This window comes from Amblyraja radiata, chromosome 1 (genome assembly GCF_010909765.2).
Source record: "Amblyraja radiata isolate CabotCenter1 chromosome 1, sAmbRad1.1.pri, whole genome shotgun sequence".
Classification (NCBI taxonomy): domain Eukaryota; kingdom Metazoa; phylum Chordata; class Chondrichthyes; order Rajiformes; family Rajidae; genus Amblyraja; species Amblyraja radiata.
Window position 1 is genome coordinate 2,542,713 of NC_045956.1, and position 27,714 is coordinate 2,570,426.

At 41.4% G+C, this 27,714-nt stretch overlaps 1 protein-coding gene across 3 annotated transcripts; it reads right to left on the reverse strand.

Moving 5' to 3' along the window:
- Positions 1-38: 38 nt before the first annotated feature.
- Positions 39-26,676, reverse strand: pgrmc2 (progesterone receptor membrane component 2). 3 transcript variants are annotated; one of them, XR_004410103.1, is made up of 5 exons: positions 26,296-26,676; positions 7,135-7,290; positions 6,692-6,986; positions 3,378-3,531; positions 1,581-1,706 (listed from the first exon to the last, which is right to left on the reverse strand). XR_004410103.1 is itself a non-coding variant. In XM_033013424.1 (3 exons), the coding sequence occupies exons 1-3, from the start codon at positions 26,630-26,632 to the stop codon at positions 1,609-1,611; spliced, it is 591 nt and encodes a 196-aa protein (XP_032869315.1). In that variant the 5' UTR covers positions 26,633-26,673; the 3' UTR covers positions 39-1,608. The 3 variants fall into 3 exon arrangements, 1 of the variants encoding a protein (XP_032869315.1); XR_004410101.1 differs by lacking the exon at positions 3,378-3,531 and having other exon boundaries at positions 1,576-1,706; XM_033013424.1 differs by lacking the exons at positions 3,378-3,531; positions 6,692-6,986 and having other exon boundaries at positions 39-1,706; positions 26,296-26,673.
- Between the last annotated feature and the right edge of the window lie 1,038 nt (positions 26,677-27,714).

The following is a 27,714-nucleotide window of genomic DNA, read 5'->3' on the forward strand; positions in this document are numbered from 1 at the left end:
AAGATTGAATATACAGAAAAAAAGGAATCCACAAAATCTGTATTTCAGATTTTTATATATTTTAATATATGTACTTCAAACATCTTAGAAGCCCGTTCATAAAAATATGGGTATATCTGATGACAATATTGCAAACAAATTTGCATTCCTACAGAGTGCAGTAATGAAAGCATCAAGTTAGTCAATTTTCCATTGTACCGTGCATTTACATTTTTGTATTACAATGATTTCTATCCATCTAATAAACAGATACAATTTGAATCAGATAAAGCTTTACTCAAATTTACAAGTACGCAAGTCATAAGGCTACAAACATTTAAAAATTCAAATAGTTAAGCCAAATTAATTTATTTTTTCTTTGCATACCCAAGGCATGAAGTGATTATAAGCAATTTCAAAATGAACCACAATTCAGACAAATATTATCAAACAATTGTTTATTGTGCAATTTCCATCTGATCCATCATAACCTATAGCTCTGGTTCAAGATTTGATACTCTGCACAAAGTCAGATCTGTCTGCTTGTAGTACATGCTTTTTATTAAAACAGATACACATATTTACAAATTTGAAATGTCTTACCATCCCAATTTTATTTTATTCCACACAAACTAAAGACCATTCCCTCTTCCTCAGATAGAAAATGTTACTCCAACAATAGGGAAGGAAATGAAATATGGGTTTCTGATATAACACTAAACTATACATCACTACATAAATATGGCAGTATCATGGGATATGCTAACTGCAAATACATCAGAGTGAGTGCATTTTTCTCCCCACTCGAACAATGGCAATATCATACACTACAGGCAAAGATAAAAAGGTCTCCATGCAATGACTGTTTTTTTCCTTTGAACACTATTACACCATTGGCTCAGGTTTAGGGAAACTGATTTACAATATTTCAAGTTGAAGTAGAAAAGTAATCAAAATAAGGCACAATGAATATTACCTACATTTCAATAAATGGAGGGGAAACCAGACTGCAGAGAAATACAGTTTTGTAACATTCAGTGGGGGAATAAACATAGCATTTTCAAACTGAGCCAGCACAATCAGTTACCAGTAAGCCCTCTTTCCTTTAATTACTGTATACTGATTTAGTGCAGTTTTAAGGGAAAACATCTTTAAATAATCTTGTGCAGAGTATTCAAAAAATCAATTCTAAATTCCAGCTTCCGGAAGCGCTAACTACTTACTGTTATTGTATAAAGCAAGATCACAGGCAATTGCTTGCAATGCTGTACAATGCCTAGTTGAAATAATCTTGAAACATTAGTAATGTCGGATGGCTTCAGCACATTCATCTTTTCATCCCCTCACCCACTGGCAAACATAAAACCCCGGGTAAATCAATACCACTGCGCTTTTTATCTCTGCCATCATGGATGTAACCTCACCTGACTTGTTACATCAACCACAAAACTATTTTGGCAGCATTTACTGGATATTTTAATTTAAGTCTCCACATAAGAGTATTTACTTTGAATGCAAAATACATTTCACATTCTATCATTTGTAGCTCATGAAGAAAACAAAAGCTCCAGAAATCTGAATAAAATGGGTTGCAGCACTGAACGCTCTCGCTTTGGTTGCCGAACAGTTTTAGTCCTGTTTCGAATGCTCTTTAACGTCTTCCTCATCTGTATATTCTGATGGTTCGTCCCATGGTTTCAACAGTCGGCCTATATAGTCATACTTTTCTGTAAACCAAATAGGCACAGATTTTGATTCAGTAAAACACTGCACTTAAATCATTTTCTATATAATTTTGTATAGCAACATCTTATATCCCTCAAACATTGTATCGCTTGTCCCAAGAACTAAAGTAAAAGCTTCCAGTGAGCTTCCAGTGGAAGTGGTGGGGGCAGGTTTGATTTTATAATTAAAAAATAAATTTGATAGGTATATGGACGGGAAAGAAATGGAGGGTTATGGTCTGAGTGCAGGTAGATGGGACGAGGGGAGAATAAGTGTTTGGCACGAACTAGAAGGGCCGAGGTGGCCTGTTTCCGTGCTGTAATTGTTATATGGTTATAAAAGGCTTCAATGATAAAAATGCAATCATTTCCATACAATGGATCCTATTATTTAAAATAGACATCAGCTAATTTGCAAGATGATAATTTCAAAGGAAATTGTCCTGGCCTGCATTTCCCTCCATCACAATCAGGTTAGTATTACTGGAAAACATACAATGATCTTACAATCACTATCTTAAGCTCGAGTTATACCAGAATACTCCAGAAAATAAAAATGCAAATCAATGCAAAAAAAGCTATAAAGATTAAAGCCATCAGTTATGCACATTAAACATAAAATGCTTAACACAACTTCACTGCACCCATTTCTTTTAACATCCCCGAATCCTGTACTGGAAAAATGCATCTGAATAAAAATATCCTCAGATAAATACTTGTTGCTAAATATTTAAAATACCACAAAATGCCAGAAATAATTATTTGGGCTTATGTAAAATGGCAAGAATAATTATGTGCAAATGCAGGAAATTCACACTCATTGGTCTTAAGTCACTGAGACCTGAATATTGTAGAAACAAGGAACTGTTAATACACAAAAGGACACAAAATGCTGGAGTAACTCAGCAGGTCAAGCAGCTTCTCTGGAGAACATGGATAGGTGACATTTTGGGTCTCAACTGCTGAGTCACTCCAGCACTTTGAAACCTGAATTTTCATGGAACAACATGCCACAGAAAAGCCAATTTTCACTGAGAAATATTGTGAAATCTAGGGTAATTATTGCAGAAAACTTGATCCAGTAATGTAACACTCAAAATTTGCTGCACTACATGTTCACTCGATGCAATTTCACCAATATGGAAATACAAGGAACTGCAGATGCTAGTTTACAAAAGAGAAAATGCTGGAGGATATGGTAGCCATTTTGGGTCACAACACTTTGGGTCAGTTTCAGCAATACATTTGCTTCCTGCAACATAACCACAATGTCAAAGCAGGGTAACTATGCAATGCCCAGGAAACATCTCAAAATATGTCCTGTGCAAGCTGATCCCCAAGCAAATAATATTGTTTAATTTTTCTGGTGCTGCACATCAGAAAGGGATCAACTGATCAAAACTTGACGTTTCAACTTCTGTTAAATTTCCTGAGAGGTTTAAACTCAAATTTTTTTTTTAAGTGTTACACACTGGATGAACGTATGTTAACTTTGATTGGAGTGATAACATCATAAAATAAATACAGAATTTAAAAAAAACAATATATACACAATGCCTCATTGCATGGAGAGTTTCCAAAATATTTCACACACAAACGACAGAAATTAAATGAGTTACATGTAATCTGATGAGTGTTATCTGGAAAATACCCCAACATAGGGGAAGTACCTACTTGAACTGCTGAAGTTCATCTAAGGTTTGTACTTCCAATCTTGTTGGGTAGGAAATTTCAGGAATTAGACCTAGCAGTATATTTTCAAGTCTGGATAGTGTACAATTAAATAGGGCAACGGGGGTGGGGCTCCCACAGGACTTCTGCCCTTGTTCTATTTGGAAGCAGAGGCAACAGGTGAGGGCAGTGTTATTAAAAAAGTCTTGGCAAATGATTAGCATGTTACAGATGGCACCACACTGCAAACATAGTGTGTCAGTGATGGAGGATGTCACGTTAATGAATGATGGAATGGCACTCAGGCAAGACGATTTGAATATTGCTGGAACTGAAAATATTCAGGCAAATGGAAATTATTCCAGCACATTTTTGACTGGTGTTTTGTAAATGATGGCAAGGCTTTGGGAGTGAGATGCAACATTTGCCGCAATATACCCAGTCTTCTTCCCTTTCTTGTCGCTTCAATGTTTGTGATTGGTCCAGTGAATTCGCTGGTCACTGGTACATTGAGATATCCTGGTCAATTTTATGGCTACCATGCTTTATAATCCTGAATAAATAATCTCCCCCTTTCAAAATCTCCACCAGAAACAACTGGCAAAAACAAAAACACTGCAATGCATTTATTCACATGAAGTACCCAATTTTCAATTTCATTTTCTTCTCCAGAAGCACTAAAATTATTTTGTCTTTCCATGCCCATCTTTCTGCTCTGTTTAAAGTTCCCCATGTTTCTTCCAATGTAACAGCAACAAACTGAAAGGGTCCCAGCAAAAATCACAAATTATAGTTTTTGCTACGATTTTGATCACTTGACCGCTGCTGCCTATGACAGTTATTTATATGATCTTACTCCAAAATCTCTCAATCTTTTTGTGGTATTGCCCTTTCATGGTTCCACGCAATGTACCCCTGTGTTCTTTTCTTTCATTGTGTGCTGACCCAATGACAACCCCAAAAATATTTTCAAATCTGCAAATGTATAGTACCCTCCATAATGTTTGGGACAAAGACCCGTCATTTATTTATTTACCTCTGTACTCCACAATTTGACATAGAAAAAAATTGTGGAGTACAGAAATTTGAGATAGAAAAAAATCACATGTGGTTAAAGTGCACATTGTCAGATTTTAATAAAGGCCATTTTTATACATTTTGGTTTCACCATGTAAAAATTACAGCAGTGTTTATACATAGTCCCCCTATTTCAGGGCACCATAATGTTTGGGACACAATGTCATGCAAATGAAAGTAGTCATGTTTAGTATTTTGTTGCATATTCTTTGCATGCAATGCTTGAAGTCTGTGATTCATGAACATCACCAGTTGCTGGGTGTCTTCTCTGGTGATGCTCTGCCAGGCCTGCATTGCAGCCATCTTTAGCTTCTGCTTGCTTTGGGAGCTAGTCCCCTTCAGTTTTCTCTTCAGCATATAAAAGGCATGCTCAATTGGGTTCAAATCGGGTGATTGACTTGGTCACTCAAGAATTGACCGTTTTTTAGCTTTGAAAAACTCCTTTGTTGCTTTAGCCTTCACTCCATAGATGCTGCTGCACCCGCTGAGTTTCTCCAGCATTTTTGTGTACCTTTGTGTTTCGGATCATTGTCTTGCTGTAGAATGAACCGTCGGTCAATGAGTTTTGAGGCATTTGTTTGAACTTGAGCAGATAAGATGTGTCTATACACTTAAGAATTTATTATGTCACTACCATCAGCAATTGTATGAAGATAAGTGAGCCGGTACCTTCAGCAGCCATACATGCCCAGGTATGTACTTCTTGACAAACTGTAACCTGGCCATCCTATTTTTGTGGCTAACCAGTGGTTTCCATCTTGCACTGTAGCCTCTGTATTTCTGTTCATGGAGTCCTCTGTGGACAGTGATCATTGACAAATCCACACCCGACTCCTGAAGAATGTTTCTGATCTGTCGGTCAGGTGTTTCTGGATTTTTCTTTATTATAGAGAGAATTCTTCTGTCATCAGCTGTGGAGGTCTTCCTTGGCCTGCCAGTCCCTTTGTGATTAGTAAGCTCACCGGCGCTCTCTTTCTTCTTAATGATGTTCCAAACAGTTGATTTTGTTAAGCCTACGGTTTGACTGATGTCTCTAACAGTTGTATTCTCGTTTCTCAGTCTCATAATGGCTTCTTTGACTTTCATTGGCACAACTTTGGTCTTCATGTTGATAAACAGCAATAAAACTTTCCAAAGGTGATGGAAAGACTGGAGGAAAGACTAGGTGCTGAGAGCTCTCTTATACCTGCATTAAGGAGGCAAATAATCACACCTGAACAATTACAAACACCCTTGAAGCCATGTGTCCCAAATATTATGGTGCCCTGAAATGGAGGGAGTATGTAAAAACACAGCTGTAATTTCTACATGGTGAAACCAAAATGTATAAAATTGTCAAATAAAATCTGACAATGTGCACTTTAACCACATGTGATTTTTTTCTATTACAAATCTCAAATTGTGGAGTACAGAGGGAAATAAATAAATGATGGGTCTTTGTCCCAAACATTATGGAGGGCACTGTGAGATACGTCAGTATCAGGGTGGAAATGTCAAAGACTAGTGGGCATGGCTTTAAGGTATGGGGACAAAGTTTAAAGACAATAAGCAGGGCAAGTTATTATTTAAACGGAGATGGTGGTGGGTGCCTGGAATACGCTGCCAGGGTGGTGGTGGAGGCTGATACAATAATGAGGCGTACAATAGCTTTCAGATAGGCACTTGAATATGCAGTAACGGAGAACAATGGATCATAGGGATAAACTAATCTATCAAGCAGATAGATGAGTTTGTCTGGGCATCATGTTTGGCACAGACACTGTGGGCCGATGTAAACTACCCCCTCCACCCCACTGCTTTTTTTGGACTCTGGACTTGTGGTTCTGAGGTGGCTCGTAAGGCCAATATGGGCACCAGTGTTTCGCCTACCGATGGTGATGACCTCAAAGGACTGGTTGGGTAATTTGAGTGCGCCTTCCCTGAATACAGAATTTCTGTGTGTTCCCGATGCATGGTCTGGAGATTATCCAATATCTACTTTGTTCAATCCCAAATTTGGGTGTCATGGCTAGTGGTTCCCAGGAGTCAGTGGAGAAATCATATTTCAAAGCAGCTTTAAGCACATCCTTGAATCTTTTTATTTGTGTGCCCGGTAAACCCCCCCCCCCCCCCCACCCCCACCAACAAAGCTTGGAATGGAGTGTGTGTATCGGTAGCCTGGTGTAAGGCATGCAAACAATGTGGCTAGCCAGATGTAGCTGACTAACTTTAACCAGGCCCTCATTGCTGGGAATATTCACCTGCGAGAGGACATCATTGTTGGTCCGTTTATTCTTCCAGTGAATTTGGAGGATTTTGCAGACATGATTGGTGACATTTTTCCATTGCCTTGAGATGTCTGTTGTAGGTAGTTCACATCTCAGAAGCATATAGGGCAGGGATCACTGTGGCCTATTTGAGTTTTGTGCCAAGTCTTGCATTATCATTGGTATCCATTTCTACAGCCACCAAGACCCCACACGAATTCCATCCCCAAACCCCTTTGCCTTTCCATCTTTGACCAAGTATTTATCTTCCATCGAATATCTCCTTTTCCTGCTCATAAATAAATACAATTTGAGTATTAGAATTCCAAATGAGAAATGTATGAACCAAGATAAAAATGTAAACAGTTGAACAAATTTCCTGATGGAATGCATCAACTGATATTAAATAGAACCAGCAAAAGACAATGAATACTTGCCCATGAATTGCATCTCCCATTCTCTAACACTTTCCATCTGCACAGCACTTAAATCAGAAAGATCATCAAATTCATCCCTCAGCGCTTCCTTGTCAAGGCAGAATGTAGCCAGTCCTCTTGAGGCATCTCGGCCAGCAAATATACCATACGGGCCATCTGTAGTGACAGGGTGGGGAAAGCGGGAGAACAGTTAATGAATAGGCTATTACTAACTGGTTAAGTTGCCAAGTGAAAACAGATTTGGTCTAGAATTATAGCTGGAAATAAATTCTTGAATATTTAATCATATAGATAAAAAAGGCAATTTTATACCACAATGTTTCTCGTGAAAATAATTAAGAATCTGAAGAGGCATATCAAACAGGCTATCATAAATAAATCCCTTATTCCATTCTTCAGAAAGAAACCCAAAATGGAAATGATGGGCATGTGATGTATGTGATTTTTTTTTTTAAATCATTATTAGTAGGGTGTCAGGGGTTATGGGGAGAAGGTAGAAGAAAGCGGATAGGAGGGAGAGATAGATCAATCGTGATTGAATGGCAGAGTAGACTTGATGGGCCGAATGGCCTAATTCTGCTCCTGTTACTTATGACCTTAGCTCTCAACAAGAGCACTGTGTAGGTAAACACTCAGATTATCAGATAATATTCAAATACACGCACTCCAAACCAGTTAGAGGGAGGTACAAATACATGTACCAACTCATGCAGACATCGAGATCATCTACGCTTTTCCAAAGCCCTTAAACTTACAAAATAACATCTACGACTGCAGATTTTCTATGCTCAAAGGAAGACTATTGTAGTGCTTCAGCTCTGAAGAGAAAGTGGAATGGCTGGTTTTGTTTTTCTTAGAACAGACAGAGGACTAATTGCAGCCAATTTGGTCCATCTTTAATTTTTAAAGCTAGACTGATCAAAGAACAGCAATTCGATATTGAGATAGTGTCACAATTAATGCATAAATAGGAGCAGATTGTGTTAAAATGTTTTAACTTGCACGGTATTATAACATTATAGGTTAATTGGCTACCTATCTGTACCAAAGTTCAGTAATAATGAAACATATTAGCAGTACTACATGGATCAGCAGTGAGACCATAACTATTTGTTGTATACTTTAATTACTTGAATGTGAATGCAGGAGATAGAATTCCAAATCAGCACATTGGTAATATTGTTGACAATGAAGGCCACAAAATGATGTTTATCAATTGGTACATTGGGCAGAACAATGGCAGACGTTTAGAGAATAAAAAGGGTGGAATGTACACCATGAATGGAAGAACACTTGTAAGTAGCAAGGAAGAAACAGATGGACAGATAGACAAGAGTGAAGGCAGCATATAGGATGCTTGCTTTATTAGCCAGGGCGTAAAATACAAGGAGAGGCCTTGGGACAACTTAATGAAGCACTAATTAGGCCACAGCTGGAATATTGTATTCAGTTGTTGCCACACTGTAAGGAGGCTGCGATTGCAGAGGGCAGACAGGAATTTCACGAGAAAAATACCTGGAATATAGCGTTTGTTTTTCTTGGAGAATGCAGAAGACTAATTGCAATCAAATGGAACTGTGGAGGGATGTGATATAGGTATGGAAATTTTTGAGACAGTGAGAATTTTTCACATGTACATAGGTTTAAAATGGGGTTTGGAAGCTACCAAAGGAAGAATGTTTTCACCCACAGATTGGTTGAAGTCTGCAACATATTACCTCAGAAGGTGGTAGAGGCAGCAGTATCTGGATGAGCTACTGAATTTCCATAGCATAGTATCAAGTGGTTGAGAATTTGATAAGTATAGATTAGGTACTTGACTAAATACAATTTGCAATAGGTCCATGCAGACACCATGTCCATGGCCCTATACTCCTCCATGGAACATTTGGATAACAAGGACACGTCAGACACCTACTAATTGACTGTAGCTCCTTCAACACAATGATTCCAACCAGACATTTGAATGAACCTCCCATATGCTAGGGACAAATGCCCAATTTTCCAACCCACCTTCGTTCCACCCTTGAACCTTTATTTAACCTGCATTTTCTCTGCAGCTGTAACAATGTATTCTGTTTCATACCTACTGTACAAAAATAGTATGATTTACCTGGATAGCATGCAAAAACAAAGCTTTTCATTCTTGGTACAATAAATAAATAAACCATATGAAGGGCCAGTTTCTGTGATGACATACTGTGCTGTACGACAATGACATGATAATATTGAACTGTAGAATCATCGTGATGGTAAAGTCCAGGGGTAATTTGACAAGCAGATACAAATTCAAGGAAATCATTAGCTGGAAGAGATTGGCTGTGTTAATCAGCTGAGATACAAACTGGCCGTAGGGAAATAAATAAAAACCTACAATCATGCTTTCTAAATCAGCAAATCCATGTTCCCTGAAGAGGACAATAAACTGAGACCCAATACGGTTAACTGATTAATTAATTGGAATCAAAGATCAAATAAAGGAACATGCAAATGGAATATAATTTAGAGATTCAAATCAAAATTTTGGACCTGCTGTAACATGGTCGAGATGACAATTTTAGTTGAAAACATTATAAAAACAATACCAAGTACATTTCACATGCATTTACTTAAACATCCACCACAAGTGAAAAATTCTGCTGCTCCTTCCAAAATCTGGAATTTCGGTTCAAATTTCTGATAATATTGCAGAGCAAATACTTTGACACTTAAAAGAAAGAAGTTTGCATACAGAACAGCGTCAGATATTGGAGCAAAAATGAAAACTGTAAGACCCGAGTGGGTTGATAGCATCTGTGCCGACTAAAGGTCTATATTAATGTAGACCAAGAGGAAAAATAGTCAATACTAGACTAAGTGGTCGAGATGACAATTTTTAATGTGGGGGGGTAGGTGTTACTTTATTTATAGGTCCCTACCTGGTCGGTGTGGCAGCCTTTTTTCCGGGCTGCCCGTCGACCCGTCGTCGTGGCCTACCAGCGGGCTTGGAGCGCCGTTTCTTGGCGGGAACCACCCAGCACCTCGGCCTGCGTGGCGGCACTGCATTGGAGCGCTGAAGCGCTGCGGAGCGCTGCGGAGCGGAGCGGAGCGGGCGATGCCTTGCCTGGGTCGCCGCGCTGGAGCTCTGGCGAGCTGGACCGCCGTGAGCAACATCTCCGGGCTGCGGGTTTGCGGAGCGGAGAGGCGGCGTGCGTAGAGGCGGCAGTGAGGAGAGCGGGCGCCTACTTTATCATCGGGAGCCTAGGAGCGCCAAACCGGCGCGGCCTTGTCGGCTTCGGCAGCCGCGGGCTCCAACCAAGAAGCGGCCGTTCCAAGTGGCCCAGCCGCCGAAAGGACTCTCCCGACGCCGGGGCAAGACCACCCGGTGAGAACGGCCAGGGACATCGGGCCTCCGTAGAGGCAATTGCGGTGGCCCAATAGGCCTGACTTTGGGGTGAACATGGGGATGGGGACTGGACATTGTGCCTTCCTCCACAGTGCTATCCACTGTGGGGGGATGATTTTTTTTTGTCTAACTGTAGTCTTGTAGGTCTGTGTCCAAGATGGCTGCCGTGAAGAGAGAGTGGACGCTGGCACGAATTGGTTGCCGCTGCTCTCTCTTCACACTGTGTTTTTGATTTTCTGTTTTTGGATTGAATTCTGTTTTTAATTTGTGTCATTGTGATGTCTTTAATTACTTGTTTTACTCCGATTATATGTTTTTATTCCGATTACTATGTAAGGTGTCCTTGAGATTTTGTATGAAAGGCGCCCATTAATTATAAAATTTATTATTATTATTATAAGTGGGACCCATTGGGTCCCATGTTCACACAGGAGGGCTGGTCCCCCGACGCAATATTCCACCTCTCCACCAATTCCAATATTGGTGGCGAGTGGGGGGGGGGGGGCTTTCTGGAGTGCTGGTATGGGTTCTTGGGGTGGCAGCTCAGTCCCTCAAGACTGATCTGCTGGCAGCTCACTCACACGGCTGGTGGGCTGGCAGTTGACTCATGACTATTCCTTGAAATTGCATTTCAAGCAGGGTGCAAGGCCACCAAATTCAAGTGCAGTTTCTTACCACTATGAGCAGGGTGCAAGGCCACCAAATTCAAGTGCAGTTTCCAACCACTTCAAGCAGGGTGCAAGGCCACCAAATTCAAGTGCAGTTTCATACCACTTCAAGCTGGATCCAAGGCCACCAAATTCAAGTGCAGCTTCATACCACTTCCAGTAGAGTGCAAGGCCACCAAATTCAGTGCAGAATCATACCACTTCAAGCAGGATGCAAGGCCGCCAAATTCAAGTGCAGTTTCATTCCACTTCAAGCAGGGTCCAAGGCCACCAAATTCAAATGCAGCTTCATACCATTTAATGCAGGGTGAAACCACCATAAAACCACACAAAGCACCAAACTCGGAGTTCAGTAGACATTAAGTGTGTTCAGTTGATTCACAGCTCAGACAGAGTCATGACCTCTCCCTCCCTCATGCAGAGACTGAGCCACACCCACACTTCCGGGTTTTATAACCCATCCCCCTGGAAAATGTGTGGCTTTCAGGGCTTGATTGACAGGAGAGAGATTCTCAACATTTTCTAAACACTAATAACACTTATATTTTTCATTGATGGGAAGAATTCTCTGCACCTGCTCAGCAGAGGGGGGGACTGAGTAAGATGGCCAAAACTCACAGCCGTAAGTGGTAGCGTTTTAACTAAAATCAATATACAGTGCAAACAGGAAGTAAGTGCATTTGCAGTAGTGCCTTTCAATTTCAAGCCAAAGCACCCAAGCCACCATTTGCAGAAAGTAGTGCCTTTCAACTTCAAGCGAAAGCACCCAAGCCACCATTTGCCATAAATAGTGCCTTTCAACTTCATGCCACCATTTGCAGTAAGCAATGCCTTTCATCTTCAAGCCAATGCACCCACGCCACCATTTGCAGTAAGTAGTGCCTTTCAACTTCAAGCCAAAGCACCCAAGTCACCATTTGCTGTAAGTAGTGCCTTTCAACTTCAAGCCAAAGCACCCAAGCCACCATTTGCAGTAAGTAGTGCCTTTCAACTTCAAGCCAAAGCTCCCAAGCCACCATTTGCAGTAAGTAGTGCCTTTCAACTTTAAACCAAAGCTCCCAAGCCACTATTTGCAGTAAGGAGTGCCTTTCAACTTCAAGTCAAAGCACCCAAACAACCATTTGCAGGCAGTGCCTTTTTACTTCAAACAAACCAAATTTTCATTTTCAAACCACATTAAGGGTACTCACAGTTGTGTAGACATTTGTTCAGTGTTATTCAGAGCTCAGAGACGTGACCGTTGTCTTCATCCATCTTGCAGAGACTGAATGAGGCCCACCACTTCCTGGTTTTATAGTCCCTCCCCCTCCCTCCAGCAGGGGCAGCAGAGAGAATGGTGAATTTTTTAAAAAACATTAATATCTCTGATTTGTTATCGATGGGAAAAATCCTCCGCACCCGTAAGGCGGAGGGGGGCTCTGAGCGAGGTGGCCAAAAATGACGGCCGTAGGTGGCGGCGTTCTGTCGGAAATCGCAGCACAGTGGGCCAAAAGCGGTCAAGATCAGAGATTTAGTAATATAGATATTACAGTGTGAAAGAGGGGAGGAATAGCTGAAAAAATGAAACCAGAGTAGGGCTGATGGAGCAGATGGGAATGGTAAACTAAAGGAGAAAGAAAACCAAGGCAGATAGTGCGTGGGGGAGAACACAAGTGGTGTTAGTTACTTGAAATTAGAAATTCAATGTTCATACCAGAAGTTTGCAAGCTACCCAAAAGTAATACAAAGTGTTATTTTTCCAAATGCATTTGACCTCACCCAAGCAACAAAAAGCCAAAAACAGATAAACTGGTGTAGGAATAGGATGGGGAGTTAAAATGACACGCAATAAGCGAGTTCAGTATTCCGAAAAACGCAAGGAATCCTGGGAATTGTCAGGGGTCACTCGCAATAAACATTCTCGGCGACTGTGCTGCTGCATGTGTGCAGACCTGCCTTTCGTCCGTGCTCAGGCCCGGGTCTCCAGTGCTGTATAGTTGCTGCTGGGCCGTCCGCTCCCAGGTGTCCTGTCCCAGACCGGGGGCAGCCGGAGATGTCCGGACTGGCGGGGCGCCGGCCTGTTGCAGTGGTGGCCCAGGCTTGTAGCTGGTGCGGAGGGGGGGCTGGCTACGGCTCAGTTCTGCCAGTCCCGCCGGGTTGACCGGCGGCCCTGGACTGGTGGAGCGCTGGCCTGTTGCGGTGGCGGCCCAGGCTTGCAGCCGGCACGGAGGAGAAACGCTAACAACTGCTCCGGGCCGGTGTTGTCAGTCCAGGGCGGTCAGTTGGTCCGGCGGGACAGGCAGAGTTGGGCTGGAGTTCGTGCTTCTTCTCCGCGCTGGCTGTGGGCCTGGGCTGCCGCTGAAACAGGCTGCTGATCTGGGGTCGCCCCGGGCGTTTTTGGCCGCCCCCGGACAGGGATGGGACGATCGGGGGAACGGGAGAGGCCGTTCGGCGGTGCTTGCTGCGGATGGGGCTCGTGTGCATGCAGCGGCGCAGCTGCCGGGAGTGTTTATCACGAGTTACCTATTGTAGATCAAACAGTATTCATGATTTGATCCGTGTCTGGTTTTGCAGATGATGATCTGATCCATAATCCATGTCAGGTTTCCCACACCACCGCCACCTCGTGCATGCGGGCAGCCATGTTGTGTTTTAGTTTTAACTTGCGAATCGGAGCCTACAGTGCTCATCTCGATGGTCTCTGTATGTATACAAATTAAAGTACTTGTATGATATATAATGACTCTGTATCAGAAGTACTTTGCACACCTATGACCTGGGCATGCGCAGTCGGAATACCGAACTCGCTTATTGGATGTGGCAGTCATTGAGGATACTGGACGAGTGCTCTGTAAAAATGTTGGTTTGTCTATGCTTGGTTTCATCAATATATGTGTAGAATGTAAACAAGACATGAACAGATAATAGTCATTGTATCTAGGAAGTCTGCAGTTTAGACGTGGAGCGGTTATACAACAAAAACGCACCTTGAAGGACCGAGGGCAGCTCTGAACATCACATCTTAAGGGAAACATGCTGCCTTAGAGGAATGAATTGACTTACCAGAATGCATTTAGGCATGATTAGCACATTTTAGACCCTGAATTTCATTATCAAGCAAAACACGTCTACAAGTTTTATGAACGGCAAATAATGGTTTAGAAATATTCTGGAATTTTTTGAAGAGGTGACATGGAGAGTTGATGGACTGGAACCTACCAACAAGGTATATTTTAGGTGCCGCAGGGGTTTCTGCAACATAAATTAAGAACTCAAAATATTGCTGAGTGTGTTAGACTGAAAAGTGGTTGTCACATTAAAAAAAAAGTTGGAATAGAGGAGTCCTTATCAGGCTGGAGGGATGCAACTAGTGTCTCAGGGATCAGTGCTTGGGCCTTAACTGTCTACTAACAGGGAAGGGCATGCTGTGAAGGCAACATTGTGATCACGCAATAGGGTATAGTAAAAGTGATTGGGCAAAACACCTGGGAAAAGGAGTTTAATCTGAGGAAGTGTGAAGTGAAGCAAGTTGGAAAGAGGAATCAAAAGATAAATGGAGAGAAACTGCCATGAGTGTAATTCAGAGGGATCTGGGTGTTCTAATGCATAAATCAGAAAAAGCTGGCAACCAGGCAAATCCAACAAGTAATTAAGACAACAAACTGAATGTTGTCCTATATTGCAAAGGAGTGTCGTTTAAGAACAGGAAGGGTGTATTACAATGAAACAGGGTGTAGATGAAGTGAGACCAGTAAAACAGGGTTATACAGCCTGTGTCATACAGCATGGAAACAGACCCTTTGGCCCAACTCTCTCCCATTTTGTGGTTTTGTGACACTGTGGTTGAAAACTTTTTCAGTCAGAGGGTTAATCTTTGAAGGTGAAGGTTAAAGCCAAGCCAATGACCACTTCTTCCATATTCCACATTACCACAGTAACGTTTCAATTCTTATCAAGCATTTATCTATCTCTTCAGTATAAACATTCAAAGTGTCTCTGCAACTGAGGAAAACAGCTACAAATATTCATATACATGCGACAATTTTTTTTAGCCATTGTGTTTTTAAAAAAAAAACCATGCCCCAAATGCTAGTTCAAAATTAAACATTCCCTCAATATTCACCATGTAAAGAGCACAATCACAGGATCATCTCTTTCTTGCTAAAACTCCCATTCTGTTTGTTTGCCCAGTTTGTATTTGCACATAAACTGTACACGATAGCGCTACAATTTTTGGACCACCTTACTCACCATTGTCCTGTGATGGAAATTAAACAAGTTTCATTCAGATTGATGGTATATTTTACGTTATTGACTTTTAAAACTTTTTTAAAAACTGCCCCCCACTTGCCATCTTTACTTGACAGGCGTCACAAAGGACACAACCCCGCCTCAAGCCCTCCCCTGGCTCCAGGACACTCCCCCCCCCCCCACCCCAAGTGCAACTTCATCGCTTCCCCGCTGGAGAAAACGGGGCCAGCGGTGGTTTACATCGAGATCCGGAGGTGAGGGGGGGGGGGGGAAACTGGGGGGATTGTGGGAGAGGAGGGGGTAGGGAGGAGAGGGAGGGGAAAGTGGGGGAGGTGAAGAGGAGGGGTAGGGAGGTTAGAGGGGTTATGGAGGGATGGAGGGACTGAGGGTAGGGGAAGAGAGGAAGGGAGAGGTGAGCGAGGGAGGGTGACGTGGAAGGGGAGGGGTGCTGGGGGATGAGGGGGAATGGAGGATAGGGGTAGGAAGAGGGGTGGCGAGGCGCAGTTGGTGGAGGGTTGCCGTGATGTTGAGGCACAGTTGGGAGAGGGTTGCCGTGACGCGTGTCACAACAGTGATTCTGGCATCACAACGGGAACCCCTCAGCCGTGCCGGCGCAGTTGGGTGAGTGGTGGAATATTGCGTTGGGAGAACTAAACCCAACGGGTCCAACTTGGTCTAGTTCTTCATAAAATAGCGCATCCAGTGAGTGTTTAGGTCCAGTGAACCTTCTCAGAGCAGTGTAAACCTGTGTCATAGCAATTGGGTTCCTCCACCTTCAACAAATTATGCTAGGGTCAAATATTCATTTTAAATCATAAAATTGATATGAATGTTCACCAAACAGGAAGAAAGATTCTAAGGGGAGTCGTGGCTGACAAGGGAAGTTAGGGATGGAATAAAACTAAAAGAAAAGTTGTATAACATAGCAAAGAGTAGCGGGAAGCTAGAGGATTGGAAAACTTTTAAAGGACAACTGAAGGTAACAAAAAGGGAAACACGGGCTGAAAAGATGAAAGCTGGCCAAGAATATAGAGTAAAAGCTTCTTTAGATATGTTAAGAGAAAAAGATTAGTAAAGACAAATGTGGGTCCCTTGAAGGCAGAAACAGGTTAAATTATTATGGGGAACAAGGAAATCGCAGAAGAGTCAAACAGGTACTTTGGTTCTGTCTTCACTAAATAAGACACAATCTCACAGATGTGAACTGCTAAGAGGATGCTAGGAGGTTGCAGGGTGACTTGGACAGATTGCGTGAGTGGGCAGATGCATGGCAGATGCAGTATAAATGTGAGGTTATCCACTTTGGCAGCAAGCACAAGGAGGCAGATAATCGCAATGTGGATAGAAAAACAGTTCATTAGAAGGGTCTTGGTCCACAAGGGAAATGCAACGAGACCTGGGTGTCCTTGTACACCAGTCACTGAAAGTAAACATGCAGGTGGAGCAGGCAGTGAAGAAAGTTAATGCCATGTTAACCATATAACCATATATGTTGGCCTTCATAACGAGAGTATTTGAGTATAGGAGTAAAGAGGTCCTTCTGCAGTTGTACAGGGCCCTGGTGGGACCACATCTGGAGTATTGTGTGCAGTTTTAGTCTCCTAATTTGAGGAAGGACATCCTTGCTATTGAGGCAGTACAGTTTAGGTTCACGAGGTTAATCCCCAGGATAGCAGGACGTCATGATGAAAGATTGGAAAGACTGTGCTTGTATTGATTGAATTTTAGAAGGATGAGGGGAATATCTTATAGAAACGTATACAATTAAAAAGGACTGGACAAGCTAGATGCAGGAAAAAAATTCCTAATGTTGGGGACATCCAGACCACAGTCTAAGAATAAAGGGGAGGCCATTTAAAACTGAGACTAGAAAAAACTTTTTCACCCAGATTGTGAATTTGTGGAATTCTCTGCCACAGTTGAGGCCAATTCACTGGATGAATTTAAAAGAGAGTTAGCTCTAGGGGCTAGCGAAAACAATGGATATGGGGAGAAGGCAGGCACGGGTTACTGATTGTAGATGATCTGCTATGATCACAATGAATGGCGGTGCTGGCTCGACAACTATTTTCTATGTTTCTAACATCAAGCCAATTGGAAAAAGACTAGTATATCGAGTTACGTCACAGATCAGCCATGATTTTACTGAAAGGTGGAACAGATTGAAGGGACTAAACATCCTATACTCAACTAACAAGACCCAAGTATATTGTTCATTGCCTCTCCCACCTCCATATCATAGTATCAAGACGTATGGAAGAAAAAGTGCTTTATGATGATTATGTTTGAAACCTGAACTATACAAACTTGTGGACTAGGACTAAGAAACAAGTTTCATCAAAACAGAACGCATTGTCATTCATCATAGGCTGCCAACGCATAAATAGAGCCATGTGGGAGGAGGGGAGGTTAAAGCACAAACTATTTGTCGACACTTAAATTATCTTAATCTGCTATTTGATGCATTGATAAATAATGGGGAAGTGGTTAACAGAACTCTCAATATTGTATGTTCAGAAATTAAGAGCATATATTTATCAATGTTTCTTGAAACTGTACTTGAACTCTTGAAGTTTCCTTCCACCATGTACTCAAGAACATGAACTACAAATTCAGCATTACCATGAAAGAGTCACCACCATGGAAACAAGGAAAGCTCAGAGTACAAGAGGAACATTGGTGTTATCACACAATGCTAAAGTGAATTTACACTACGTGCCTATCAGATGATGAGTAACACCTTCCATCCACTGGTATCTTCTGTCATATGATACAACAATTCTTGCAAACTGTGACAGTGGAAGCAATCCAGAACTCCTGGCTTTAAATTCAGATCGGTCAAAACATTTTATAGATTTTTCCCCGTGTTTTTCATGACAATTTTAAGTAATTGTAACTTTTTTCCTCAGCAGCTCACATCCTTTCTATTCAGTATCTAAAGTCTTTGCAACCCAAGGGACAGTTATAAAATTATGCTGGTTCCCCCAATTAAGCAAATGCAGATAATTTAACTACCGAGTATGTTTTCAAATGCATATAGTTAGAGCAAAAATATCTACACTGCTTCACAACACCTATGGTTATTTGACAACGCCAAAGACTTGGCCAGAAACTACTGTTTAAAGAACCTTTGTTAGGTCCAAAGAGTAGAAATTTGTGCTAAAAACAAGGAATTATTTTATTTTGCACTTCCAGGTAAATATTAGTGGACGTCCTGTGTATTTGTTCAGGCTATTCAAAAGACAGAAGAGCTGTTAGGGTCTGGGTCAACAGACCCACATTCACCAGTAACATCGTAGATTATTAATCTGTGCGCTGATGTTGAAAAGTTTACTACATGCAGTTCGGGTGATTCAAAGCTTAACGCTTAAATAGTATTTAATTTGTTGCAAAATACGTTAGGATGTATAAGGCAGGAAAAGGTGCCAGATTTTTTTTTAAATGGGGCCTTTATTGAAAACAGCATTAAAAAGACCAGAATAAATATCATTACTTAATAAAAGTTGGAGTAATAATGCTACACTTGCAAACATCTTAAAGATAGTATGTGCATTGTTGTTAAGGATGCGCACAATAGTGTCACAACTGGTAATGAGCTATTAAGCCATTCTTTCAACACTTCAGACTGGACAGGATTTCTCAAAATTGAAATTTGTCACAAATAAATGTTAAAACTATTGACATAATGCACATACTACACTTTAAGAACTTTAAGTTGCCAATTTAATGAAATTACTAATATCCAAATAGAAATGTACATGCTGTTAAATGTTAAACAGTTTGGGCCATATAGAATAAATTCAAAGACATGAATCACAAGATTTGAAATTTTAACCTTGATTTTTTTCCCTTCATAGATGAGAGCAACCTATTTGGTCCAACAATTTCAATTTTAACATTTCCAAAATCCCCAGTATTAGCTTTTGGTTTTCTTGAATTCAATGCCACTTTTCAGGAATACTCATCATATGAATCTCTTGCTCAACATTATTTTTGCCTTTTATAGCGTTTATAGGTATTAATAAGGAACAGAAGCACAATGACTGTAATTCTCACACTTAACCACGTGCACACTAAAATTAACTTGGACAACCAAATTGTTGTGTAAAACTATCTCGACTCATGCCACCTGGATTAAGTTTACCCGAGAAGTCTCAGATTTAACCACAATCACAATGTGATTAAACATTATTCTAACAATTCCCTTCACTGCTTTAAGAACCACCTTCTCCACTCTTCAGTGAATACACATGAACTTTTCCTTTGGTAGCACCAAATAATGATTCTGACAAAGCGTGACAAGACTTGAAAGGTCTACAAATGCTGCATGACTCTTTGATTTTATTCAATAATTAACACTGTACTAAGTAGTCAACAGCCAGTCCCAATTCACTCAATTAATGATTACTAATCATAATCAAATTGATTTTATGTATGCAGACATCTTTTATGAAACATCTGATTAAACGTTAAAGTATATTCTATCTAGCAATAATCCATGTTTTTAAAACAGCTCATCTTAAACTGCAAACACCTTCACACGGTTCAATGGGGAAAAAAATACACAATACAGTTTATAATTTTAGTTCCTCTACAGCATCATTCAACTATGGATTTAAGTTCATTTATTTCACCTATTTAGCACAAGATATACAACATCTAAAGCTATCACTGTTAAATCAAGACCTAGTAACACTGACAAATGAAAATATGCTCCAACATATTGTGCAAATGGCACAGAATCATTCTCAAGAGTACCAATGCACTTTAACTTCTATGCAATTTGTGCTCCATGGTGATTTATAAATAATTGAAGGCCAGCTGAATCCACTTAGTCAATTAAAAAAATCACCATCTAATTCCCAGCAAGGAGACCTATTTGGAGAAAATAAATATGAACTATGCCTACAGCTTTCATTGGTGACAAATTACAATTTGGTCTGGAGAGGTTGTACCTTGAATGGAAATGAATATAAAAACAATCCTGGAAATCTAAAACAAAAACAAAATGCTGCACACACTCAGCTGTCAGGCACCAATTACAGAAAAAGAAACAGCTGTGAAGGCCCAAGACCCTTCTAATGAACTGTTTTTCTATCCACAAATACTGTTTGACCTGTCAAGTGTTTCCAGTATTTTCTGTTTATATTCACGATAGTACATTAACTAATTTGAGACTTTAAAATAAAACGGAATTTCATCAGCGAAGAAGGAAGCATGCGCATCATCTTTCCTGATGTGGAGCCCAGCATGTAAATACAAAAGACAAGGTTTCTTTAAACTGAAGTGTGTGACAATCATCTCAGCCTGATCACAAAGACCATCCCCACCCTGAGATATGCGGGATGACAAAAACCAGTTCAACTAATTTACTTTTCCCATATAATAAAGAAACTGCTGAGGACTCTATAAAGAGCAAAACCTATGGGATCTGGTATAAATCTGAAAACTTGAGATATAATTTCATCCCACTATCAAGCAATTCTGCAAATCTTTCATCACAATAGTTGAAATGATTTAAGAAAGCACAAACACCTTCCCAATGAAAACATAGAACCATTCGGCCCTTCGAGCCAGCACCGCAAATCAATATGATCACGGCTGATAATCCAAAAACAGTACCCCGTTCCGGCTTTTTCCCCATATCCATTGATTCCCTTAGCCCTAAGAGCTAAATCTACCTCTCTCTTGAAAACATCCAGTGAATTGGCCTCCACGGTCTTCTGTGGCAGAGAACTCCATAGATTCACAACTCTCTGGGTGAAAACGTTTTTCCTCATCTCAGTCCTAAATGACCTCTACCTCTTATTCTTAAACTGTGACCCCTGGTTCTGGACTTCCCCAACAACAAGAACATTTTTCCTGTATCTACCCTGTCCAATTCTCTAAGAATTTTACATGTATCTATAAGATTCCCTCTCATCCTTCTAAATTCCAGCGAATACAAGCCCAGTTGACCCATTCTTTCATCATATGTTAGTCCCGCCATACCAGGAATTAACCTGGTGAATCTGCGCTGCACTTCCTCAATAGCAATAACGTCCTTCCTCAAATTAGGAGACCAAAATTGCACACAATACTCCCGGTGAGGTCTCACCAAGGCCCTATACAACTGCAGTAGGACATCCATGCTCCGAAACTCAAATCCTCTCGCAATGAAGGCCAACATGCCATTAGCTTTTTTCACTGCCTGCTGTACCTGCATGCTTACTTTCAGTGACTGATGTACAAGCACACCCAGGTCTCATTGCACCTCTCCTGACACCATTCAGATAATAATCTGCCATCCTGTTCTTTCCACCTCACATTTATCCACATTATACTGCATTTGCCATGCTTCCACTCACCCAACCTATCCAAGTCAACCTGCAGCCTCATAGCATCCTCCTCGCAGCTCACTGCCACCCAGCTTTGTGTCATCTGCAAACTTAAGAGATGTTACATTTAATTCCCTTGTCTAAATCGTTAATATACATTGTAAATAACTGGGGTTCCAGCACCGAGCCTTGCAGCACCCCACTAGTCACTGCCTGCCATTCTGAAAAGGACCCGTTAATTCCTACTCTTTGCTTCCTGTCTGCCAACCAGTTCTCTATCCATGTCAATACCCATACCAATACCATGTGCTCTAATTGTGTACACTAATCTCTTGTGTAGGACCATGTCAAAGGCTTTTTGAAAGTCCAGATACACCACACCCACTGGCTCTCCCTTATCCATTCTACTTGTTACATCCTCAAAAAATCCCCAAATATTAGTCAAGCATTATTTCCCCTTCATAAATCCATGCTGACTTTGGCCGATCCCGTCACTGCTTTCCAAATGCGCCGCTATAACATTTTAATAATCGATTCCAGCGTCTTCCCCACTACCAATGTAAAGCTAACGGGTCTATAATTCCCCGTTTTCTCTCTTCCTCCTTTCCTAAAAAGTGGAGTTACATTGGATCAGTTCCTGTGGACTGGAGGGTAGCCGGAGTGAAGAGAATGTTGGAAAATTATCACCAATGAATCCACGATTTCTAGGGCCACCTCCTCGAGTACTCTGGGATGCAGACCCTCAGGCCCTGGGGATTTATCTGCCTTCAGTTCCAACAATTTACCGAACACCATTTTCTGACTAATGTGGATTCCCTTTAGTTCCTCCTTCCCACTAAATCCTCAGTCCCCTAGTATTTCCAGGAGATTGTTTGTGTCTTCTTCAGTGAAGTACCAAAGTACTTGTTTAACTGTTCTGCCATTTTCTTGTTTCCCATTTCACCCGTCTCTGACTGTAAGGGACCTACATTCAACTTCACTAATCTTTTCCTTTTTACATACCTAAAGAAACTTTTACAGTCAGTTTTTATATTTCCCACAAGCTTTCTTTCATGCTCTTTTCCCCCCACAATTTGAGATTTGTAATAGAAGAAAATTACATGTGGTTAAAGTGCACATTGTTAGATTTTAGTCATGTCCATTTTTATACATTTTGGTTTCACTATGTAGAAATTACAGCTGTGTTTATACATAGCCCCCCCATTTCAGGCACTATAATGTTTGGGACGCATGGCTTCACAAGTGTTTGTAATTGCTCAGGTGTGTTTAATTGCCTCCTTAATGCAAATATAAGAGAGCTCTCAACACCTAGTCTTTCCTCCAGTCTTTCCATCACCTTTGGAAACTTTTATTGCTGTTTCTCAACGTGAGGACCAAAGTTGTGCCAATGAGAGGCAAAGAAGCCATTATGAGACTAAGAAACACTTATAAAACTGTTATAGAGACATCAGCCAGACCTTAGGTTTACCAAAATCAACTGTTTGGAATGTCATTAAGAAGAAAGAGAGCACTGCTGAGCTTACTAATCGCAAAGGGACTGGCAGGCCAAGGATGACAGAAGAATTCTCTCTATAATAAAGAAAAATCAGAAACACTCTTCAGGAGTCAGGTGTGGATTTGTCAATGACCACTGCATGCAGAAGACTTCATGAACAGAAATACAGAGGCTGCACTGCAAGATGCAAACCACTGGTTAGCCGCAAATATAGGATGGCCAGGTTACAGTTTGCCAAGAAGTACCAAAAGAGTAACCACAGTTCTGGAAAAAGGTCTTGTGGACAGATGAGACGAAGATTAACTTATATCGGAGTGATGGCAAGAGCATATGGAGGAGAGAAGGAACTGCCCAAGATCCAAAGCATGCCACATCATCTGTGAAAAACGGTGGTGGGTGTGTTATGGCCTGGGCATGTATGGCTGCTGAAGGTACTGGCTCACTTATCTTAATTGATGTTACAACTGCTGATGGTAGTAACATAATGAATTCTGAAGTGCACAGACATCCTATCTGCTCAAGTTCAAACAAATGCCTCAAAGCTCACTGGCAAGTGGTTCATTCTATAGCAAGACAATGATCCCAAACATACTACTGAAGCAACAAAGGAGTTTTTCCAAAGCGAAAAAATGGTCAATTATTGAGTGGTCAAGTCAATCACCCGATCTGAACCCAATTGAGCATGCCTTTTATATGCTGAAGAGAAAACTGAAGGGGACTAGCCCCCAAACAAGCAGAAGCTAAATATGGCTGCAATACAGGCCTGGCAGAGCATCACCAAAGAAGACACCCAGCAACTGGTGATGTCCAAGCAGATGACTGGCAGACCAAGCAGTCATAGCATGCAAAGGATATGCAACAAAATACAAAACGTGACTACTTTCATTTACTTGACATTGCTATGTCCCAAACATTATGGTACCCTAAAATGGAGGGAGGGGGGAGGGGGGGGGGGGGGGGGGACTATGTATAAACACTGCTGTAACTTTTACATGGTGAAACCAAAAAGTATAAAAATGTCCTATATTAAAATCTGACAATGTGCACTTTAACCGTGTGATTTTTTTCTATTACAAATACCAAATTGTGGAGTATGGAGGCAAATAAATAAATGATGGGTCTTTGGTCCAAACATTATAGAGGGTACTGGGTAACATCTTCTGATCAACAGCACAGAGATGGGAACTTCTTCCACATCTAGGGCACTATTTCTCCCTAAAAGTCAAAACTACTATCATCTTGCTCATTAGAGGACCTTTCTACATTCAAATTAGTTGCTATATCTCAAATATGCAGAAGTACTCGTGGAATGACTTATGGAAATACACATTTTTAGGGGAAAGATTTACAACTTTCCAAATACACATCCAATTTTTGTTCCATAATTCAGCCTTATAAAAAAAGTTCCAACTTTTATGGCTTACACAATAAATATTTTTCCAGTGGACACACCGTGTACCCGAGACACTTGCAGAATCTTAACCTCAATTAAACTCACAGAATGAACATGCAGGCACAACCTGTCATGTTTACATTTCTCACACCAAGATAAAGTCAAACAATTTACTCGAATTTGAAAGTTGTGCCAGTTATCCAAATATTCTGCTTGTATTTGATTGCAGAACTTTGTAGAGAAAATTTGGAATATGATTCTGATCACCATAAACTCTGGTGGAATAAAAAGTAATTTATCAGTCAAAATTGTGGTAGAACTGATAATCATCATGTGACAAGCTGAATCATCCAAAGTTCACCCACATCTGTGATGCATCATCAATCTTGTAAACTTTGTGGTTGGTAAAAAAAAATTAAGGGACCAACCTTATTAGCTTTCCAACAAGTTCCACTCTCCCATATCCCTTTAACTTCTCTTGCACATGCCCCTCAATGGCATTCTTTCAAAATATTTTTTTTCTCCAAATGTTACAAATACTCAGCAAAAAAACAGCACTTAAAAAATTTACTGCTGCATAACTAATGTTTGCAATACTCTTGTTTACTTATCTAGTAGTTTCTTGTAGGAAAGTCAAACCTATTTTGCTAATTTTAAGACACTCCATGAAAATGTAAGTGGATGAAAAACATCTAACATTGGAAACATATCACAACAATTTGGAATGCAAAAACTTAACTGTAACAGATCTTTGCCATTTCATGTTTGACAGTGAATTCACCATATGTGTTGATAAAAGAAACACTTCAATCTCTTTGAATCACAACGATCAATGCTACTTATCAAGAGAAGCTGGACAATTTGGCTCAACTATTTGGAGTTTAGAACAAGAGGTGGCCTTATTCAAATATACAAGATCCTAAGGTGACTTGATAGGGTAGATATTGAGACGATGGAAGAATCACAAACGAGAGGACATAGCTACTAAATAATTGCAAAGTCATTTAAAACTGAAGTGAGTGAAAAAAATATTTTCAGCACGTAGAGAGTACTGAAATTATCTACCCCTCCCCTAAAGGGTGGTGTGGGACAAGTCATTAAATATTTAATTTTTCTGATATATAGAAGATTGACACATCTTGAAAAGGTCAGGGAATTGACGATTTCGGGGAACTGGCATAGAAGAATTGACGTTAGCACTAATCAGTCACAATCAGACTTAAAGAGGCCTGCTTGCCTTCTCCTGTTCCCGTTTTCTTGCTTGGTTCCAGCAGTCAAGGAATGCTGAAAACACACAGGAAACAGGAAAGCCTAGGTTCCCGAAATTCAAGTGTGCGCTACACATGAAAGATCATTATAAGCCTTTCGCTTCCTTTGAAACACAAATCAAAAACTGCAACAATCGAACAAAAGGCATTCCATAAATTCCTAAACCTCTTGCCTTTGCACCGTGATGATATTGCACAATAGAAGAAATTAGCCATGGCCTGTGTTGCTCCAAGGTGGGCAGTAAACAGTTTAGCACACCAATGTACCAAGACCGAATGGGAACTCCACACGGCACACGCAGCCAAGCATTAGCAAAGTGTATGGGGTCAGATATCCATCTGCATTCCGTGACGGCGGAATATGGTGTTTTGTTTCTGAGGTGTGCGATTTGCTGCTGTACTGACCGGGTCCATAGAATTTCTTCCCTTTGGTCACATCGAAAACTTTGCCGTTGACGGCGAGCAGGAGGCGCGGGTTGTGAAGCCCGTCGTATTCCCGCAGCTGTTCCAGACTGAAATCGCGTTTCTTCATCTTGGGCAGCGCGGGCTCTTTGCATTCCGTCTCGCCGCCGCACCGCCTCCTCCAGTACAGCCTGTACACCCCGAGCAGAGCCAGCAGCAACAGGCACACATTAAACACTAAGCCGCCGACGCCGAACCCGGCCATCCCGGCCGCCTCCTCCTCATCCAAAGCGGGAGCAGCGCCTTCGCCAGCACCCTTGCCTTCCACATCGTCCGCCATGCTGCACGTTAACCAAACAACCCCGCTGGCTAGCAGCGCATAAACACATCAGTATCGTCGCCTCCCATTGGGCGACCTGCTCTTTCCAATCACACGCCGCCGCAACACCCGACGGGAAATGTAGTTCTACACGGCGCCCCCGTGCACATGCGCGGTGGCACGACCCCCCCCTCCGAAACGATAACGTCATAGGGAGTGCCATTCACTAGCGAGCCAGCGCAACGTGGCGCGTGATCGCCGCGGGCAACCTGGCGCACCGAGTGACGTAGCCCGCCGGGGTAGCGTCACTCTCGGCGCACGGCGCGGTGACGTCACAGCAGGTTACCGGTGACTCGACACAAAGTGCTGGACAGGCAGCATCTCTGGGCGACGAGACTCTTCTGACAGTCGGGAGATATATAGAGACGGTGATATAGGGTGATGTCACGAAAGGTCACTGGAGCGTAGATCCGCACCCACGTCACCGCAACATTTAACTGGGGGACAAGCGTCACGTCCGGTACATGTTAGTGAATGGGAAAACACGCACTTTCACACCCGTTAAAAACCGCGAAAACGGCCAGTTTTTGTGCTGCAATTTACTGAGCCAGTCGGGGTGACCGTGAGGCACAGCTACCTACATTTACAGTTAAAAAAAAAGATAGAAACTAAGGTAAATTCAAGAGGGAGCTGAAGGGGCAAAAACAGCGGAAGTTGTTAGCGGACATTTGTCGTGGAGATTTAAAGATCCAAAATATCGGGAATTATCGCGTTTGCTCGCTGCATTTCATCAAAAGTGGCATTATTGGCTTTGTTATCTTTATTCATTTGTTAGATGAAAAGTATTAAAAGTGAAAAATCCGTCAGTAAAATTGCAGAATCGCCCATTGTTCTCAGGTGGGTTTTAACATGCAAAATGAAAATGCTTCTGAAAAGCTACATTTACCATTTATAAATAATCGTAAACTCTCAATGCGTTTGGAAATAAATTTTACTCAAATGCAAGCGAAGGAATGGGATAATTGTCAGCTGTTAGTTGGACAAAATCAGGAGATTTTTTATTTGCCAAAATATATTTCTCAATGTTTCTTGTTTAAAGCCTG